The 20,716-nt window shown below is 43.4% G+C and overlaps 1 protein-coding gene across 6 annotated transcripts in view; it reads right to left on the bottom strand.

Moving 5' to 3' along the window:
- The window catches only part of KLHL29 (kelch like family member 29), a 391,804-nt gene that overhangs the window by 11,868 nt on the left and 359,220 nt on the right, over positions 1-20,716 (bottom strand). For 5 of the 6 annotated variants that reach the window (XM_027897467.1, XM_027897468.1, XM_027897463.1 and 2 more), the window contains 3 exons: positions 20,004-20,184; positions 9,684-9,877; positions 1,399-1,543 (listed from right to left, as the gene is read on the bottom strand). In XM_027897467.1, coding sequence (XP_027753268.1) covers positions 1,399-1,543; positions 9,684-9,877; positions 20,004-20,184 — 520 coding nt within the window. The remainder of the gene's footprint in view (positions 1-1,398; positions 1,544-9,683; positions 9,878-20,003; positions 20,185-20,716) is intronic. The other variant, XM_027897464.1, reaches the window with a different exon arrangement.

Genomic DNA, 20,716 nt, shown 5'->3' with positions numbered 1-20,716 from the left:
CTCTCCACGGGAAGATGTAGGAATGTATCAGATGTCCAAATCCCTCGTGTTTCATTTTACAGTTTAGGGCTCTAATCGTGAGCTGCACTGAACACATTATTTCTGGTTTCCAGGAGAAAAATATCATTATATACTGCCTGAGCACTGCACTCCTCATCCTCCTTTGCCTCCTGCTAGAGCAGAGGGACTAGGAGGACACGCCCTTAGCACAGGAGCACATGGCAGAGAACCACTGGGATGGAGCTGGCTTGGGATGGAGCTTGGCTGCTCTGACCCCTTTGCTTACAGCAATATCTGCTCCAACAGCCAAGAGAGGGTTCCCCTTAAATTAATAAAAGTTAGGGAAAAGAAGGTGAAAATGAGGAAAAAAAAAAAAAAACAAACCACACCAAAAAGAGAAAAACAGAGAATGCACCAAAGCGAAAGGTTAAATGCAACAAGTTAAAACATGGAGGTGTTTTTGAACAGTAAGATGGGGGCCAGGGACACCCTTGAGGCAAGGAGCAGGGCTGTTGGCTGAACTTTTGGGAGATGCAGGTCCTGCTGCTGCCCCATGGCCGCCAGTCCTCCCAGCGCCAGCCAGTGTTTTGTCTGGACATTGCCTGGCACATCCTCTCTGTCCTGGTTTTGCTCAGTGCCTCGAGATGCTGCTGCATCAGACATGGACCACAAACCCTCACTTGGTGCCTGTGGCAGCGTTGTCTGACGAGCTGTGGCTTTTCCAGGGAAACCAAGAGCTCAACCAGTCCCCAGCACAGGGATCTGCTCTGCCAGGGGCTGGCCTGTGTAACAGCCCAAAACAAGCCTGTCTTTCTGTAGCAGCAGCCACGTAAAACTATTTAAAAGGTCTTTAAGTTCTGCCAGTACTTTGCAATGGCTGCCAAGTTTTATTTTTGTCAGCCAATTAGGGAAATTTGTTCAGTTTGTGACCGGGATCGGGTAAGTGAGCCCGAAAAGCAATCAAAAGCACCTAATAAATAATAATGATTAATATCAGTGTGTGATGCTTACTCAGTATTTTTTTTTAAGGACCTTATAGCTAGTTAGCAAAAACATGTTCCACATTATGGTGGTCTCTACTACAGCAGATATTTATCATCCTCCAGTTACACAAGGCGAACTGAGGAAAACAGCATTCCTGTAGTCACTGGAGGAGCCCAAAACACATCCCTTCCCGTGATCCACTGTGCCTGAATGTGAGGAGAAACATGAACCATAGCAAGGTCCTGGATGTACACTTAGGGAAACGCTGTATCCCTGAACACAAGCAAAAAAGAGATGAGGAAAAAGTCCAAATGGTTCACACCTCCCTTCCCCTCTCCCCTTCACTTTTATTAGCTTATTTATCAGCAGAAAATGTTAAGGCACCGGTAATTCCGTTTTAATGTTTTTTCTCACCTGCAGAACTGTCTGGAGTGGTTCATGTTGGGACCTGCTTTAATATTGCCTTTCTCTGGGTCATAGATGGTGGTTGCTCGTGCATAAGCTCCTCCAAGAATAAAGATGAACCCATTGAGAGTGACTGCAGGAGCATATTTGTTATCTGTCAATGGAAAGCAACACTGAGATCAGTTTTAGGCTCAGGTTTGGAGACCGTTTTTTTATTTATACATTCCCCTTATTTATAGATAAGTCACGTTTCTCTAAACCTCCAAAGCTAGGGAAAGAAAAATGAGGAAACCTTTCCCAGTTTTGTTCTCCTCTTTCCAAGTTCTCAAAGGCACTTCTAAAGATCATCACTTCTTCATCCCCCAGTATGTGCCTCCCTCTAAACTGGTAAAGCACAATTATCCTCTCCCAAAACCTAATTGAGTCACCATGAAAGCTCCTCTGGTACACGTGAAATTAAGATGTCAAATTGTTTCAGAATTTTGAATTGCTGCAAGCTTTAACTCAGATGCTTCCCATGCCTGTGCAGCAGCTAAGTACAGAAGAAACCCACAGCACAGAGACCTCTTCAATAATATCCAATATTCAATAGCTGATTCTCTTTTATATTCTGCTTTTGTGTGGGAACGTTGCATAATCCAGAAAATTTTCTGAGACCCGATTTCTTTTTTGCCTTTATCTGTCTCATAAATTCACCTGCATTTTTATTTTCAGATGTGTGTGTATCTCCAAGCAGTCCTCTGTTTTAGCAACAAACTGTGTGAGGTTGGAGTTTGAAATTAAGCAAGTCCCTTATCCTGAGTCAAGTTCAATCAGATTTTCTGAGGATGCTTTAAAATTCTTGTGTTAGCTGTGGCATTATTAGAAATATTAGTAAAACTAATCATAAATTATTGAATAAAATAATTCTAATCTAATTAGTTGGCCTGTCCCTTACTCTGCTAGCATGCCATATGCACATTGTTAAATATGAGCCAGTTGGGCTGAAATATCTCATGATGGTGTCTGTCTTGATGCGATGCAGTTTTTTTAATCAACATTTCTGTGAAACCAGTCAGCTGTGTCTGGGAACAAAAGGCAGGAAAATACTTTGCTTTGGGTTAAAATAAGCCTCACAACCAGTTCACCGAGAAGCAAGAGACGAAGCCCTTCAGCTCATCCTGGTGTCAGGGGGCACATAAAATTGTTCCATGTGTAGCTGTTAAGTTAAAGCCTCTCCAGAATCTGCATTTTTATATGCTCAGAAAAGGTTGGTCCTCCAACCTTGTTGCATCTCCAACAGAGAATCACCCTGGACACCGTCCTGCTGCCTTCAGCCCCTGCAACCTCCTCCCTGAGTGCAGGGAGCTGGAGGCAGCTGGAGAGGAGCTGTGATATCATCTTTACTATGCTCTTACATCTCTGATAACAGCCTCAACAAAACATTGAAGGGGTTTATATGTTCCTCCCACATCTGTAACACCATGACTGTGTCCTTTTATGAACACAGAAAAAGATGGGCTTAAACCTCCTGGGTGATGTGTTGTAACCCTGAGGATCTTGTAAAACTACCTTATTCCATTAAATATTTAACAGAGATTTAATTTGACAGGAGTTAAACAAAAGCTGACGAACAACTCCAGAAGAGAGATAATCTCCTTAACTGAGGTTTGAACTGGTTAAACTAGAATGAAAAGACTGGTTTGGTGGTGTCTGCTTCTGTCCCAGCATGGCCATGGGGTGGCCTGGCTCAGTTCATCCTGCTCTGTGTTGTTGTGTGCACAGAGGTGCAGCACCCGGCAAGAGAACAGACAAAACATGGTATGGGTTAAAGCTGAGCTCCTATTACGCTGAGTATCTACAGGCATATGTCAAAAAACCAAGGCTGTATTAGGAAAATGTCACTGATCCTTGGGAACAGATGGGAAGAAACTAATTCATCCAGAAAATAGAACAAGGAGTATTCAGTTTCTTTGCGGTGCCACTAAGCCACTATAATTCATCAGAAGGACTTATCTGTCCTAACAACCCAGCTCATGTCCCTTTCCAAATCAGACTTGCATATGTGACATTTTTTCCACTTAAGAAACTCATCAGAAATTTTCCATATTTAATTATCACATCTTCTTGATTTTTTTTCTCTGACTAGCACTGTTTTGCAGGATAATGAAACTCTCACATTAAGGAGAAAAAAAAAAAAAAAGAACTCAGCTCCCAAATCTCACAGGGAAATTATCTGGGGCTCCCTCAAGGCAGAAACAGCGACTTCTCAGGGGACTGAATCACTGACTTCACATTCCTTTTTGATAAAGAATGAGAGGGAAACCCCTTGGTTATTTTTATAGTGACTTTTTTTTCTTTTCAAATAGGCAGACAGTCTGATATTCTTTTCCTTCCTTTTTTTTTGAAGAGGCAGTCGTGTTTGATTCTCATCAATTTTTCAATACATCTTCTGTTGTCTTTTTACTTCTTTTGTCTTTAGCTACAATTTCATAAATTGATATCAGGTAAGTCTGAGACAGAGGAACAGAGAAATCTCTGCTGTTTCTTTCAGGAAGGGAGAAGTTCAGAGCAAACAGTCTCCTGATCCTGGTGAAGATATGGCAGGAAAGCCACAAGGGACACCTCCAGAGACACGTAGAGAGGAAACAGTGGGTTTTATTTTTGTTTTGTTACCATGGAGATGGAAATTGTTCACAGATACAGGGATTTTGGAAACCTCCAGCCATCATTCCTGATACTTCAGTGAGGATGATCACCTTCAATCTATACCCTTACTTCATCCCAGGTGCTACCCACACTCTTCCCATGTTGTTGTCTTTTCCAGGGTTTGGTACCCTCATGCAAACTCTCAGCAGACTTCAATTTCTCTTGCTGCCTTAAGTCCTTAACACAGTCATAGAGCAAGGCAGGTGGCTGGGGAGATGAATTTTGCACAAGCACGTTGTGTTTGGGCTTTTTAGTCAATGCTTCTGGGCATGAACATGAGCTTCTACGGGTCACAGGCTTCCATGGGATACAGCAGGGCCACCGGTTATTTCAACAGACTGCTGGAGGGAAGGAAGAGAGGGGAGAGGAAGCATGGAAACTGAGAAGCAGCCTCCTTTCCCCTCCAAAGGTCAAGGGGGTTGTTGGATATACTTATCAATTTCAGGCTGGAAAATCTGAAATAGGATTTGTCCCAGACAGCAAACACACTTGAGATTAAAGGGCAGAATAAATGTAAATGAAGTAAAAGGTAAAAGGTGATCTTCTACCCAAGTGGGTAACATCGTAACATCACTCTCTTCTGTTGCTGCTACAGGAAAATACGCCTGTATTTCTATTCTAGGACAGCTTATTGCAGGAAGGAGTGTGCACCCCATGACAACCCTTGAGCCAGAGGTGTACTTCACATGGGGTGGATAATTTAACCTGCCACCGTGCTCCTCACTTAGGAAGGACAGAGTGCTGTCTGGGATATGTTCCATGTCTCTCCAATCTCTCCATGGTCGAGTAGCACAGTTCTGCTTTCCCTTCTGTGATTGCCTAAAGATCTTACGCTGCCTTCCAGTAATGAGCTCAGTCAGAGACTGAAGTGGCATTACAATGAATGGCAGCAGCACCTCATATGGAAAAAGGTTATTATAACCACGGTAGTTAAACATTTTGATTGGGAGGAAGAAATGTGAGCATGCCACCAGTCCAGGCATAACTCCAACCAAATTGTCTCCTGGCAGGCGTGGGTGGCCGGTGGGGGGTTGATGTACTTGATGAAGCAGATTAGAGAAAGGAGACTAGTTAATGCAAACTAAGCCTGCTTTTAATAGCAAGTGTCTCTTCCCCTTCTTGGATACTATGCAGACAAGCTGAAGAATGGCACAGTCATGGATAGGATAACATCCCAGAGCAGCTGGCAGACTGTGGTCTGATCCTTAACATAGCTCGTGAGGCCCAAGTGCAGACACTGCCGTGAACAGCGGGGTCTCGGGTGGCAGCCCCCTGGCTCAAAGCTCTCCTGGGAGCTGCTCTCTCCCAACTACACAACCAGCCACCCAGCCCTATGGGTTCCCCACTGACCCTTGAGCAAACCCTCCTTGGACACCCCAAGGTCGAGTGTCCTCGCGTGCAAACACCACATTTTGTGTATGTGTGGAGGGGATGGCCTGGGCCAAAACAGGAGGCTCCACCTGCCACTGCAGGGCAGTTTTAGCATCAAATTTATGGGCATAACATTGCTGAACTGTAGAAAGCTGGATACAGCACAGCCATGGAGGTAGGAGTGAAAAGGAGGACATCTGATAAAAGGCAAACACAAAAATACCGATTTGGCTGGGTAGAGGGCAGAGAATGTGTAGGGGAACACACTGAGGAGTGGAAAAAATCATTTTGAAAGGAGGCTATACAGAGGAGAACTGGGTGAGACAAAGGAAAGTAAAATTCAAGTTTACTAGTGGGAAAAAAAAATTAAGAACTAGTCATGAGAAGAAAAATACACTGAAGGATGAGATAGAACACTTATTGCTTTGGGACTTGCAGGTGAGAGCCAACCAAACCCTCCAACAAGTACCAAATTGCTGGCCTTAGGAGAAGGTCAAGACATGTATCTGATTTTTCTTATAAAGTAAAAAAATATATTAATGGGAATTGTTATTAATTTTAACTAAAATAAGTAATGGGATAGTGCAGTAAAAAAATGCACAGATGCTGCTAATGCAGTTTTTCAGATATGTGCTGCATTCTGAGCTCTGTGATTGTCCCACTTTGGTCGGACATACCACTGCAGGAGTAAACAGTACAGTGAGGAACTAGATACTTGGATTAGAAACCAGAAATGCTCATAGAATTTAGAGCTCTATCCTCTAGTTCTCACCAGATTTTAAAATTTAATAGCAGTGATGATTAAACAGTGGTTTTCTTACAATGCAGAAACATTAATAAAAACTTGTAATTCCACACTGACTGTTGAGGGTATCAAAAAGGGTGTATTTTAGTGCCCTGGCATGAAGGCACAAAGTGAACTAAAAGGCAGTGACAAGGTAATTAGGCTTACTTACAATCCCTGACTTCAGCATGTCTGTGGCCATCTTGTTAAATAAGGCAAACCTCAGGAAGCTTGGCATGAAATACACTTTTAGCACAGCTATATAGGACAGCTTGGCCAGAAATGGAAAGGCAGGTGCTGTGAGTACATAGACTTGGGTTCATTTACTCTTGTAGGACTTTGGTTTTTACAGCTAAAACCACAAGGTGATGAGCAAGGTGGTTTACTGAAAATAAGCAATTTGAAAACTCTGTGAGGTTCCCTTATCCCAGTAACATCAAGCTGGGGGCTGCACTGCTGAAGGGACATCTGTCAACTGCAAAGGTGGAGAGAACTGAGGTGGGGCAAAGGACGGGGCACTGAGAAACACCTTCTCCTCTCCAAATATGGATGTGTGCAATCAACACCTGCCCAGAGGCTCCCACAGCATCCATGTGCGTGTTGGTGAGCTTGCTGTCACACCTACTGCGTGCAGGTATCCACATCCCAACACCTCCTGACAGGGGAAGGATAAAGAATAAATGGAAACTGTGTATTCCTAGAAGAAATCCAGGCAGAAGAGAGCAAGGGCTGAACTGCGTGGACTTGCTATCAGCCCCCCGTTGGTATCTCCCCTGCACAGGCAGGATGTCACTATCCAGCCTCCTTCACCTCCATTCAGATTAGACAAACATGAGCCTCCCCCTTGCCATGATTGATGCCAGTGTTGCCTTGGGTTAGTCTGGACTGTGATGGTTTAAAAGAGATGGACCTGTTGGGTTCAAACATGTGCCATGCTGTGTTTGACTCGCTATTGTGAAGTACCACAGTGAACTGAGACAGGCACTACTGGTCTAAAGATCTCCAGAGACCTTGGCTGCTTTCAATACCTGCAGCTACAGTTGCATATCTGAGTATGCTTGAGGCATTTTTAAACAAACTGTTGTCCTATGTGAGGTCAAACAGGTTTCACTGATCTCTGGGGTAACCTTATAACAACTCACCATCACACATCTCAGTTCACTTAGCTCAGAGGGACAGCTTAAGAATTGACAAATCAACACAAAAAGGCTCTGAGGCTGTCAGAGGCACCCTGGCAGAGATCATAGCAGGATTCACCCCAGCTCCATTTTGCAAAAAACACCACAAGGCTCCTTCTACTCCCTCTTTGGTTTAGGCTGTACTGTACTTGGTGTTGCATCCAATTCCTGGGGGACACTTTACAAATACAGGTGACACTATGGTTTTTGTAGAGCTGGAGAAATGAAAATGTATTTCCAACATTCCACTGCCTTTTTGTGAAGATCAGGCATCACATCAGTTCACTTTCCCAGACATTCTCCATGGGGGTGCCATTTTTCAGACTCTGTGTTATTTTATTTGCAAGTAAATTGATGCTGTACATTACCCAACAAAGAACTCCACATTTTATCATATATTTAATGCCTTCAGCTTAACTAATGAACTTTGCTTACACCAAGAAAGCATAAATACCATCTTTTAACTTTGCTGGTGTCTTTCATGTATTTTTGTTAGGAAATAATAGTGCACATCCATTAGAACCATGGGTGACGGACCCAACTGTGGATGGTTTAGATGATTTTTTTCCAAGCACGCCTGATGTTGACGCTTGCTAGACAATATAACGAGCCCAGGGAATGATTTCTTAGCTCCTGTGGCACTTGTACTATTATGGCAAGGAAAAGGAATACATCTTTGCATAATGCATTCATTTTTGCAATGTGCTGTGAGTCCGGGAAAACCTCATACTGTCAGTCAGTGGATTAAATGAACAGCAGCAGCTGTAGCCATGTGATGGAAAAAGCCAGGCAATAGGGTTGTTTGTGCTGCTGTATTACATAAACACGACTTTCGCCGGTTAACGCCCTCCCGCTGGGCGCTTCATGCTGCATCATATGCATGTCATGTTATGTTAGGCTGCACACCAACAGCAGAGAGGGAGATGGGAAGCAGCCTGGCTGTGCAGAGGAGGCTACAGCCACGGTGTACCACCTTCTCATGACCTGATCTAGTAGGAAACCCTAAGAAAAGAGCTGTAACTGTTGCAACAAGCTGCAATAAAAAGAGCAGCTTATTCTAATTTTCTGAATATGCTTAGGCCTTACTAGAATACCTCATAACTGTGCTTCTATAATTTCTTATCTGCTACTCGTATTGCCCCATGGCTCAATAATGAGAATACGATTTTTAAAAAATGAAGCACCTCGTGTCTCAGTTTCAGTGCAACCAAGAGGTTTAAAATGGTGAAATGCTCTGGACATCTACTGCATGTAGATGCCCCATCCCCGGAAACATGCAAGGTCAGATTGGACGGGGCTCTGAGAAACTTGATCTAGTAGAAGATGTCCCTGCTTACTGCAGGGAGGCTTGGATTAGATGACCTTTAAAGGTCTCAAACCATTCTATTACTCTATGATCTAGGATGTGAAAGCAAACCACTCCAAAAGCAACTTCTCTGCAATGACCATATGAGTTCTGTGTCTGTGGCCAAAGGCTGCCCCCAGCCCAGTGCAGAGCAGGCCTAGGACAGCTTTATTCTGCAGCAATGTCCTCACCAGGTTGAACACTACACCTCATTTCTAAAAGCAGCCTAAACACTCAGGGTGCAAACTGCCACATAAAACAAGTAAGTTGCAAAGTTCTGAGCACTGTCCTAATTTTGGAAGGAAGCTGACACCTCTGATGTTGGCTGGTACATTGGAAAATTTGGTTTCTCATCTTGCTCCTTATTCAGTAAAATGTTTGGTGAGCTCAAGGGCATCCTAAACTAATAAACACAGTTTTAATAAACTATGTCTTGAAGAGTTCAGCCTCTGAGCAAAAGGTGTTCATGCCTGTTGACACCACTGATAAGTCCCAGTTCAGAATGACCATCGCTTCCTACAGGACAGGTGGCACTTCAACAAATCCATGAGTGACAATCCATTACTTGAGCAGTGTTGTGAAACCACATGGAGCAACACATGATGCTTGGGACGAAGTTTCACTGAACTCAGAGACTTTTTGGACCTAAAATTACTAATTGTTCATACCTAATAACTGATTTCCTTTCTCCTCTGCTTTGAACTCCTCAGTTCTAGCTGGAAACTGGCTGTATTAATGAGTGACAACTGCCTTCAGTAAAGATCCAGAACAGGTGCCTTTCTAGTATCCCATTTCTGCCAATATGTTATAAACTTCTCTCTCCCCACCCCCCCAACTCATTTGCTTTCTGCAAAGGCACTGAAATACCTGTGCAGTGCAGGGACTCCTGTTGGAACAGAGTTTTACTCTGACACCACGCATCCCTTACCAATCATGGGAGACTCTATAAAGCTCCAGGAGTTCGTCTGAGGGATGTAGGACTGCAGGACCCCGGCAGCTCTCCCGGCCTCGTTCACCCCTCCGAAGACGTAGATCTTCCCACCACAGACGGTGGCGGCGGCCGAGTGGACGGCCTTGGGCAGAGGGGCGATGGTCTCCCACTGGTTGGTTATTGTGTCGTACCTGGGAAGGAGAGCAACTGGAGTGAGCAGAGATGAAACAGCAGGCTGGGATGCAGAAAGGCAGCTTGACAAGCAGAAGAAAAGTAGAGGCAGAAATGTATCTTTTAACACCCTACAGATTCAGCCACTTGGTAAACAGTTTAATTGATGCTTTTTCTGAGCTTCTGAAACACTGATAGAAGCCCAGAGAAAGCTGGTTCTGTTTTCTGTATATGCCTCTCAAATCTCATTATAGTCCAAGGTGCAGAAACTCTGGACATCTTTGTTGAGATGTCTTCCACTGATTAATTTCTTTTAATTAGTATACAATGAGACTATTCTTGCAAATCAGTGCAGCAATATCCAATAGGAACTATGGGCAGGCAACTGTTAATATACTTCAGTTGTTCAGCTTGTGGAACACATCTCACCCACAACATAATGCAACATGATGCCTCTTTTTACTCTAGTTAACTGACCAGCAACGCACATTTTGTGCCAGAATAAGTTGCTTCCATTTAATTTTCATTGTGCAAACTAAGCTACTGTGCTTCATTGCAGGATGCTGCAAACGTTAAGGCTGGAATAAGATTTCACCATTGCATTCATATTTGACAGGAAGCAAACAGAAAAGAGCACGCATGAAAGTGCTAAATTAGTTTTAAGGTCATCAGTATCTGATTTAATTAAGCCATTGACCATAAGGGATGTGCAGTTAACAATCCATGGATGAAGATTCATTTTAGACAATATCACAAGTACAGGCGTCCCTTTTTTTACAAGATAACGTGGCAGGGATCCAAATAGCTGCTCTAAAATGAGTCTTGGAGACAGTGGAGAATAATGCAATTTTTAGGTTTTTATATTCCCATGTAATGACACATGCAGTCAAATAGGAGTTTCCTGCCTAGCGATTTCTCAGAATTGTTGACTGCCAGAACAGAAGCCCTCATCATCCATTCAGGGCTTTTGTTCTTAATAGCAGTGATATACAATACGCAAACCTGAAACAAATCCGAACCCACTGGCAAAAAATTATTTAGCCACAGTGGAATTCGCCCTCTGTAACACGTCCCTCAAATTCTCACTGCCCAAACTTGTGGAAAATAAAAGGGAGAAACAATATAAATGGCAGAAATAACGTGCTTAATAATAATGCACTAATGAATTTTCAAGTAATATAACTGAAAGTAATTAACACACTCATAAAACTGAAGCAAAGGCAAGAGGGAGGCACACTTTAACTAAAAAAAAAAAAAAAAAATTACGGAAGTCCCTTATAATAAACATGGAGAACTGCCTTGTATGATGCTCTAAATTACTTACAGAGAAATTAAATTAATCTACAACAAGTGATCAAAGGGGAGAAATATAACAATATTAAACAACACGGTGCTGGGGGCATTGAAGGTGACACAACTTTCCTGGACTGATTCTTGTACCAAACCTGAGCCTGCAGATGCATTTTGACTGCAAAAGCATCTCCTACAGGTAAGGCCCCATATGCTGCATCTCCTGCATATGCCCACAGCACTCAGAGCAGCACTCACATCCACCTGAACATATATGCAAAAATCTCACGAAACAGAAACAGTTTCTATGCTGCTTTTGGGATACACTTTGGTAACTCATCTATTGCATTACTTGGTAATTTAATTTTTGATGTTTTATTAGAAGTGGGTTAAGAAATTGGTTATAATCAGTTAGAAAAAGGGAAGAATAACAGAGCTCAGGACTGACCTAATGGTCCTTCTGTTGTTTCTCCTCTAAGATGTAAATTCTACCTGTCACCTGACATGTTTTGTCTCACACCAGCCACTCTGACTTAGCACCAGGAAGATTTGAGGCCTGTCAAAGTGGTCTGAGATGGGGTGGTGAGCAACCAACTGCCTCCCCTGTCACTGGCAAAAGTACCTGTCAGACCTCAGATCCCAAGACAAGTGTGTTCCTGACAACTTTCTGTCTTAATATCCTTTAGGGAGAAGGGGTTATATCCTTCACATATGCTGGAAGCTGGGTGTGGTTGAGGACAACATCCACAGGAATACTGGAAAAAGGTTCAAATTACAAAACCCAACATCATCTTTTCTGGCTGAATTTCCCTATTGTGGGACCTCAGGTCCTGCAGACCCCCGTTTTCCACTCCTCTCCATTTAGGCTCTGTGATGATAGAACTGAACTTACTTTCTCCTGCTTTCCTTCATCTGCCACTGAGAAGCCAAAAATTACCAGTTTCACTTCATCTCCTGAAAGCCAAAGTCTGCAAATCTTCTGGATATGGGTGCATGTGGGGCAGCTTAAAAAAGCACTCGTCTTGAGGGTCCTTTGGTTTAAAAAATCACTGAACCACAAAGGAGGTGGCAGCAAGCCCTTGTCCACCTAACACAGGCATCTAACGTGGGTTTTATGTGGGCTGCTCAGTAAAGCAACTCTCTTAAGTGTGTGCCTACCTTAGCCCTGAGGCTGAAAAAGAGAAACTGATGCCTCAAAGTCTTCCTGATAGATGTCCATCAAGTCTCTCCATCCCCTGGGAATTTATTCCTCCACTTCATTCTCTCCTTGCAAAACTGTAGACCTGATTTCTAGTCTGTTTTGCTTCAGCTCCCACCCACTGGAAAGTAAGTTTGATTTTTTTTTCCCTGTTGGATTATAAAGCTGTCTGCTATCAAATCTTTCTCTTTCACATGTGGACGTGCAGAAAATAATAAAGTCAACTCTTCACCTTCTGTGGGATAAACTAAGTAGTCTAAGCTCCTTAAGTCTCTGCAAGGCAGGTTGCCATCATTTTGGTCTATCTCGAGTCAGCTCTTAATGTGTTCACACAAGGATTTGCACCAGATTAACTAAATTGGTTTAAAAATGAATGAAGGTGAGCCTTTGTAACCTTCCAGGACAGAAAATACTGACACCTGCTTTACCTCTCTGCCCTAGGGCTTTTCCATCTGTTGTGTCATCTCTGGCACTGCCATCACACCATGGCCACTGCTGCTCCTGGGGCTCCTCAGCTGCCTGTCACACGGCCCTACTCAGGGGCCAGCGGGGAGGGAACTGATTTAAAGAATAATCACTTTGATCTCTTTCCATTAGTCAAGCTTTGCATCTGAATCCCCTGTTTGAAGCTGTAGATGGAGACATAATGTGAGCTGGCTTCAAGCCAAGCAAAGGTTTTTCTTCCCTCTCCTCCAATGCTCCCTCCAGTCCTGTTGTGTCCATGCTTGTCCTTGGCTGTGGGCCCACCAAGCCCATCCAATACGCCGAACTGGGAACTTCAAGGGCATCTCCTTTCACATGACTGACTGCTGGTTTGCTGTCCTTGCACACCGCGGACTCACATGTGGTTTTGCACACATGCCCTTGCACGCCTTCCTCTGCCCACAGTGCAGCCCCTGCCACCCAACAGGACCCTGCAGTCCATGACCCTGCTCTGCTCTGGAGACCAGGCTTTCCACGTGTGCAGGACGTGTGTCCCCACCTGGGACTTCATCTGCACTGAGCACAGTGACCTCAGCTGACCCTTGTGCAGTCACCACCTTCTCGTTTATGTATTATCTATACACACAGGTGTATGTATGCATGGATATGTATTACTTACGTACCCATGATATGGCAAATGGTCTGAACCCAGCAGAAAACACAACTCAGGCTCGGAGAGAGCAAAGGCAGAAATAACCTTGCTGGTTTCCACAACTCTTCACTCTTAGGATTTCATCTGTGGGCTTGATCTTCCCCTTCCTTCCTTCATTTCCTTCAATGCCTCTTTCCTTGCTCTTTCCCTACCACCTCAGTATTAACTGCAGAAAACCCTTCGTTTCAAGCTGTGCTGTTCTCCTTGCTGCCTTTTTGACTTTTGATCTCTTCAGTACCTGAAAACAGTAATTTTTTTTTCTCTTCAGTCTCTTAATTTCTCTCTTTCTAAGTTAAATAGCCATATCTTCATTTATCCACATTATAAAATCCTTACATCATGGTCAGTCACTTACAGACTGATCATTTTCGTCAGTCTGTAAGAAACCCTTAGCATTATTTAATTACATTTGCAGGAAAGCTGCTAATCAAAGTAAAGCTGGACAGTGTCATCCTGAACAGCTCTTCAGATCGATTCACATGTTTAAAATCACAGTACTGGATTATTATTTTTTTGCCTTTTTTTCTTTTCTTCTGACTATTCCGAGGGGCTTAAGAAACTATCCTTTGACAAGGCAATATATTTAATTTTCTTACGGAATCATAGGATTGTTTGGGTTGGAAAACACCTTTAAAATCAGTGAGTTCAACCATTAACCCAGCACTGCCAAGCCCACCACTCAGTGGCACATCTACATGCCTTTTAAGTACCTCCAAGGATGGTGACTTCACCACTTCCGTGGGCAGCCTGTTCCAATGCTTGACAACCCTTTCGGTGAACAAATATTTCTGTTTGTCCTAATATGTTTTTGAGAAGAAGGTGCTATATCCTTTACATATGATGGGGCTGGGTGCGGTTGAGGACCTCATCTACAGGAATACTGGAGAAAGGTTCAAATTGCTAAAATAATTTTCCTTTTTTTTCTGGATGAATTTCACTATTGGGACCTGGGGTTCCACAGACTCCATTTTTCACCTGCTTTCACTGCTCTCTGTTTACGCTCTACAGTGATGGAATTGAACTCTCTTGCTCCTACTCTCCTTCACCTGAACTGAGAAACTAAAGATGTCCTTTTCCTCCAGGCAGCTTTCCAGTCACTCATCCCCAAGCCTGCAGCACTTCAAGGGGGTTGTTCTGACCTAAGTGCAGGACCTGGGACTTTGCCTTGTTGAACCTTATACTACTGGCCTTGGCCCACTGATCCAGCCTGTCCAGATCCCTCTGCAGAACCTTCTCGAGCAGATGAACACTCCTGTCCAACTTGGTGTCATCTGCAAACTTACAGAGGGTGCACTTGACCCCCTTTATCGGATCACTGATAAAGACTGGCCCCAATACTGAGTCCTGGGGAGCCCCACCAGTGACCAGCTGGATGTGACTCTATTCACCACCCCTCTCTGTGCCCAGCCACCCAGCCAGTTTTTAGACACCCAACAGTACACCCATCCAAGGGATGAGCAGTCAGTTTCTCCAGGAGAATGCTGGGGGAAATGGTGTCAAAGGCTTCACTAAGGTCCAGGTAAACAACATTCACAGCTTTTCCCTAATCCGCTAAGTCACCTTCTCACTGAAGGAGATCAGGTTGGTCAAGCAGGACCTGTCTTTCCTAAAGCTGTGCTGTCTGGGCCTGATCCTCTGGTTGTCCTGCATGTGCAGTGTGATGGCACTCAGGATGATCTGCTCCTTTTCCTTCCCTGGCACTGAGGTCAGGCTGACAGGCCTGCAGCTCCCCGGATCCTCCTTCTGACCCCTCTTATATATGGGTGTCACATTTGCCAACCTCCAGTTACCTGGGACAGTCAAAACACTCCATAACACACAGGGCTACCCCACTGTCTCTCCTTTGTTGCCTCTTCCTTCTGAAGAGTTTAGAGCCATCCACTGCAGCCCTCCAGTTGTGCAAGTCATCCCACCATGTCTCCATGATGGCAGCAGCTTTCCTACTGTGCAATGGCTTCCAGCTCCTCCTGTCTGTTGCCCATGCTGAGTGCATGGATGCACTCTGGAAGCATTTCAGTAGGGCTATTGATCCTGCCATCTTTTCTGGGGGAGAAGCCCTAATTACCACATTAATGTGTCTGTAAAACAGTAGGTTATGAAGCAGCTTTCTAAAGTGTATAAAGCTTGTTCTTTACACTGAATTTTTCAGACTGCCTTCTAAGTATGCACTGCCAACAAAAGTAATCTCCCAATTTTAGACAACCCTATTGTAAAAGTGATGTCAGGTCAAGGGGATTTATCTTCTTCCGTCCTTCAAACATATAATAACCACAAAGCACCCACATTTCCACACTTTCAGTCACATACATTGTCTTGTCAGCGTGCGCAGTCCTCTCGGCTCTCAAATTGCATACATTACAGGGCCCATTCATTATCTAAAGACCTAGTTCGTGGATCCACTTCATTTCGCCAGGTCCCAACTCAACCCATATCTCAAAAGAAGACAGAAAGTGTAATACCCTCTCGCCTAACACCTAATGACTTGCTCCCTGTCACACAGAACCTTGCCAGAGGGGACTGATGGAGAACTGCAGCCGCGCTGTTATTTCCCTAAACACTCATTCCAAAAACATAACTTTCCCTGAACATACACCCATGTACAGCCACAAAAATGGACCTATAACTCAGCCCCTCTGGCACATGTATATTGTTTTAAGATGAGTAACGAATGACTCCTATTCATCTGTTTCTGACTGATAGTCCCATAATATTATCCATCGAGACAGAATTTTTGCTGCCTCCTTACAGACAAATGGCAGATAAAGGGTACAGGATCTCAGCCCTGTTGAACTTGATGAAAACATCCACTGTTTTAAGTGGCAGCAGATTTTCTGGATAAGGCTGCACCCTTCAGCGTCAACGACACAACCAAAAGCATGGAGAGAGGAGCACAGGAGCTGATGCCATAAATCATTAGGAGTCTGGTGGTCTTTGGTTTTAAAAACCAAAATGTTGTAAAAATATCTTTGTGAAATTTTAACCATTTAGGATCAAATATTACATGAATTCCAGGTACAGAACAACAAGGAAAATGGGAGAAAACATTATTTCCTCTGTCTTCAAAGACCCACTGTGGTAAGACACCCTGTAGACTTCATGTTCTGGGGCTGCTAACTGGTGAGACCAGGGGAGGTCACTTTGGACCAGAGACGTGCCCTTCACCATGCCAGCAAATACACGTCAAAACCTGGCCAAAGCTGGGCATGGTCACGCTTGGGCTCACTGAGCAAGCAGAGAGCAAAATGTGGTTGGGAAAGATAAGCTGCATGTGCATCAGAGGAGGTGGCAGGTGGTCCAGAGAGGGAGGTTGTTCGGTGCTTTGCCCTTCACAGCCCGGGACTGCATTGTGTGTCAGGTCTGGATAAGCCCCTGTACCTCCTTCTGGGTGGATAACAGGGCTATAATCTCACATGCCTCCTATGGGGTGAAAAACTAACCAAAACCCAAGAGGATGTGACTCTGCAATTCCACACTGAGGGGAACAATGTTACTTTAGAGGTAAATGTCATTTTTGGCACCACCTCACATGGAGTGTATGATCAAGTCACCTTATTATTTTAATATAGTGCTTTTATAAGACCCTCTGGAATGACAGAGAGGTTTTTCCCCTACTGAGAAGTGGTTCTGCAGTATCCCATCCAAAGCAACACACTATTTGAAGAGGAATGTGCAATCCACACAGAAATATGGTAGGAGAAGGTTGGTTTCTTGTAGCTCTTGAGGATGAGGCAGGGAGAAAAGCAGAGTCAAGAAGTGGGCATTCACTGCACATAAGACAGCAGACAACTCACCAATTAAAGTGATTTCAGTTTGTATTTTAGTGTGTTTTTTGCAAAGTTGCAACCCAAATTCAAAAAGTCTCACTGCTTGCAGAAATAGGCACAGTGATTAAAATTCCTGAATGCTGCCTTGTCCAAATGGGAAATGCTTTTGTGTGAAAAGGCCTGACTTTGCTCAGCCTTTTGCACAGCTAGGAGGGTCAGCTTTTCCTCACCTGCATTTCTAACAGCAGACCCTGAAACATCCTTCCCAAAACACACAGCTTCAGCCATGCCATGTTTCACTTCTGTCACCCCCTACAGTCATTTTTAATACAAAGAATAAAAAAGGAAGCATCCCAAAACCTCTCTCATTTCCCAGCATAGCCCAAAGGAGGCCATGTTGCACTTTTTCCATGGCTCTGTCTCACAAGTCACTCTATAGACAATAGCAGATTAATTATAGCCACGGGTTTAGCAAATCCCCAAGACAAGACATCCTTATTGTGGCTGAGACAGCGTGCACCGAAATGATAGGGAGGAAATCTGCTCCTTTCCCACATACAGGTCTCTTGGTGGGCTTGTTACAATGGAAAAGCAGCACAGCTGGTCTCACTGAGCCAAGCAGGGGACTGAGGGCCTGAGCGTGACTTTGCAGGCTGCAGTGTCATCTGTAGCAAGGGCTTGGGTGACTGAGATGAGAAGGAAGGAGGTGTGTGGGGGGGGACACTTTGCTTGATTTGGGATTCCCTCAACTGACCAACATTTTGGATCCTTTGATAGAGAGAGACCATGAGAATCAGAGCAGAGACAGAAATAAGGCCTTGGGAAAAAATGAAAAGAGATAATTTAATCAATGATATCTATGAAGGCACCTATCCTCAACAGCATTATTTTGATGCTCATCTTTATCAAAAGATGGGATGAAACACTGCATTTCTTTCCTGGGCTCTCTTCTTCACATATTCACAAGAAAATTTCTGCTAGTTAAAAATTTACTTATTTCAATTGCAGGACAAATACCTTCAGTCATCAGAAAAAAATCTGCAGAAATGGATGAGACTTGCTCCAAAGCAAATCCCGTGGGCAGTGCCCACCTTAAGCTCAGAGTTAAGGATAGAAGCAGTGTTCACATTTTGCATTCACTGCTATGATTTATCATTCATTCTTTGCTGCCTGCATTTCCCTGATTTGCTGAGAGCATCATCACCAACATCAGTTCTTCAGCCCATGCACGGCTGGGAGGGAAGGCCACCTGCAGACCTTGTCCCACAGCACATGTCCTTTCCAGGGGCTACTTTGTCACAGACTCATCTCCTGGGAAAAATAGGGCCAAATTTGTGAAGACAGAGGAACACAAAGCTAGGGCTGTATGTCAGAGGTAATCACTTAGCACCCTGAGTACAGACAGCTGGTCTGTCCCATGCACTGAACTAGGCAGAAAATCTTTATGGAAAAAAAAGTCATCACACAGTTAAAGTACTAAAAAGTAGATCTGCTGAAGGAAGCTTATTTTTGGCATTTCCTAACTTCCTGTGTTTTTCACTTTGAAACATTAATAAACTTTTAATACAGGTTTTGATATTCAGTACTTACAGTATCTACTTAAAAGAAAAAATAAACGTGCTGAATAAATGGAATGTATATGTTGCATATTTAAAGCATCTTTAATCCTAGCCTTTTGAAAAATGTGCTGTTTTTTTCTTTCCCCCAATCTTTCTTAATGACCTGTCCATATTTGTTTTGCCTGCTAAGGCAAGTTTTACTAGGAAATGCCTGCTTCAAAATACTGCTGAAGAAATATTCAAATTCAGCAGTTAAAACTGACAGAAAGAAACCCTCCTTATTTTTGGTTGCCACTTTCACTAAGGGAAAAGATTTCATAAAAATATGATACAATGCAGTAAGTGTTTGGGTAGGGCTAGGACTGTATCAACCATTTTGGAATGGAATATTCTTATATCCTGCATTGCAAAGTGAATTCGACCTTTTAATGAAAACATGGATATATGTATAAAATATGTGGCTCTACTGAATGTTATGGTTGAGATGAAATAAGTTGGTTTTGGAATTCTACTCTGTGAAATGTTTTCATTGTGCTTTTCCTCCTTCCTCTTTTTTTTTAAGCTCCATGTGAAAAAAGAAATTTTTTTATATCTGGAGTCTTCTTGAAAAGAGACGTTTCCATTCTCTCCCATCTCCATTCAGCCAGGAATTAAAAACTGTTTCGATTTATTGGTTATTTTACTCCAAACTTGGCAGATTAAGGCCCCAGGCCAAGACCACCAAAGGGAAGATCTTCCTGCCAGCTCAAGGCTGAGGTGCCTCACCAGAAAAAGACATACAAGAAACTTACTTTGCTGTTGCTTTTTTGGGTTTAAAAGAAAAAAACCTGTATTATTGTGGTCTGTAAAGACTTTCACCAGTCCTAAATTCAAAGGAAGCTTATTAGTTCACTGTATAACCTGGAAAAATGTCCAAAGAAGCTTAATTCCTCTCTTCACTCCCCTGAGTGAACCGACAAGCTGGCAACTTTTTGTCTTTGGTTTTGAAACAATGCTTCCCACTGAAGCTTTTAAAAGAAATCTAATCCTGCCCAGTTTCCACCTTTCTTAGCTGTTACAAAAGCTTATTTTAACACACAGAGTCCATTTGATGTGTCCTTTAAAAAGGAAATGGTCCTTTAGCATAGCATGAAGAAAAAGCTCCAGCAAACAGCTTTTATTTTTTTTTTTTTTTTTGGGTTTTTTGATTTTTTATTTTACCTTTCCACATGGTCAACGTTGCCTGCCACACCGACCCCTCCAATGGTATAAATTTTCCCATCGTACACCAGACTGTTATGTCGACACCTTGGGACTGTCATGCGGGACACGAGGTTCCAGTTGTCGAGCAGGGACATGTAACACCAGACATCAGCGAGCGTGACCCCTGACTCCATGCCGCCTGGCACCACGGGCGCAGGAGGGAGAGAGAGAGAAGGGGAGAACTACGTGAGATCCTGGAACGGCAGCAGCTTTGCACACAGCAATCAAAGCCCGTTACAAAGTAAAAAAACTCTTCAAATGACATTTGACTAATTAAAATAAATCACCCTCAATGCCGAGCATCTGTTCCGATGATGCATATCTGTGTCATTTATTCATGCGCCCCAAAGGCTGGGTTTTTTTTTGTTTTTTTTTTTTTTTGTTTTTTTTTTAATTAGATGACATGAAGAAATCAAGATGTCAGACTACGAGGGACATGTACATAAGGGGATAGACCCTTCTCAGTGTTCATAAATAACTTCCAGTCTATTAAATTACTGCAACACTTGCAAGAAGGTGTCAGGAGGCTGAGTCTATCTTGGCTTGCGAGACACAGGCCAGCCTGAAATCTAAAATGCTTAATACAGTGATGGATTGAAGCAGCACATATATGGGCACAATAAAGTCAGTGCTTGCACTGTAGGCTTAATTTCTAATTTTCAGGGACAAAT

The sequence above is a fragment of the Empidonax traillii genome, unplaced genomic scaffold (genome assembly GCF_003031625.1).
Source record: "Empidonax traillii isolate 1590-97213 ecotype Southwest subspecies unplaced genomic scaffold, ASM303162v1 scaffold543:size1229247, whole genome shotgun sequence".
NCBI classification, from domain to species: Eukaryota; Metazoa; Chordata; class Aves; order Passeriformes; family Tyrannidae; genus Empidonax; species Empidonax traillii.
The sequence above is the reverse complement of the archived record's forward strand: the minus strand, read 5'-3'. Positions and strand labels throughout refer to the sequence as shown.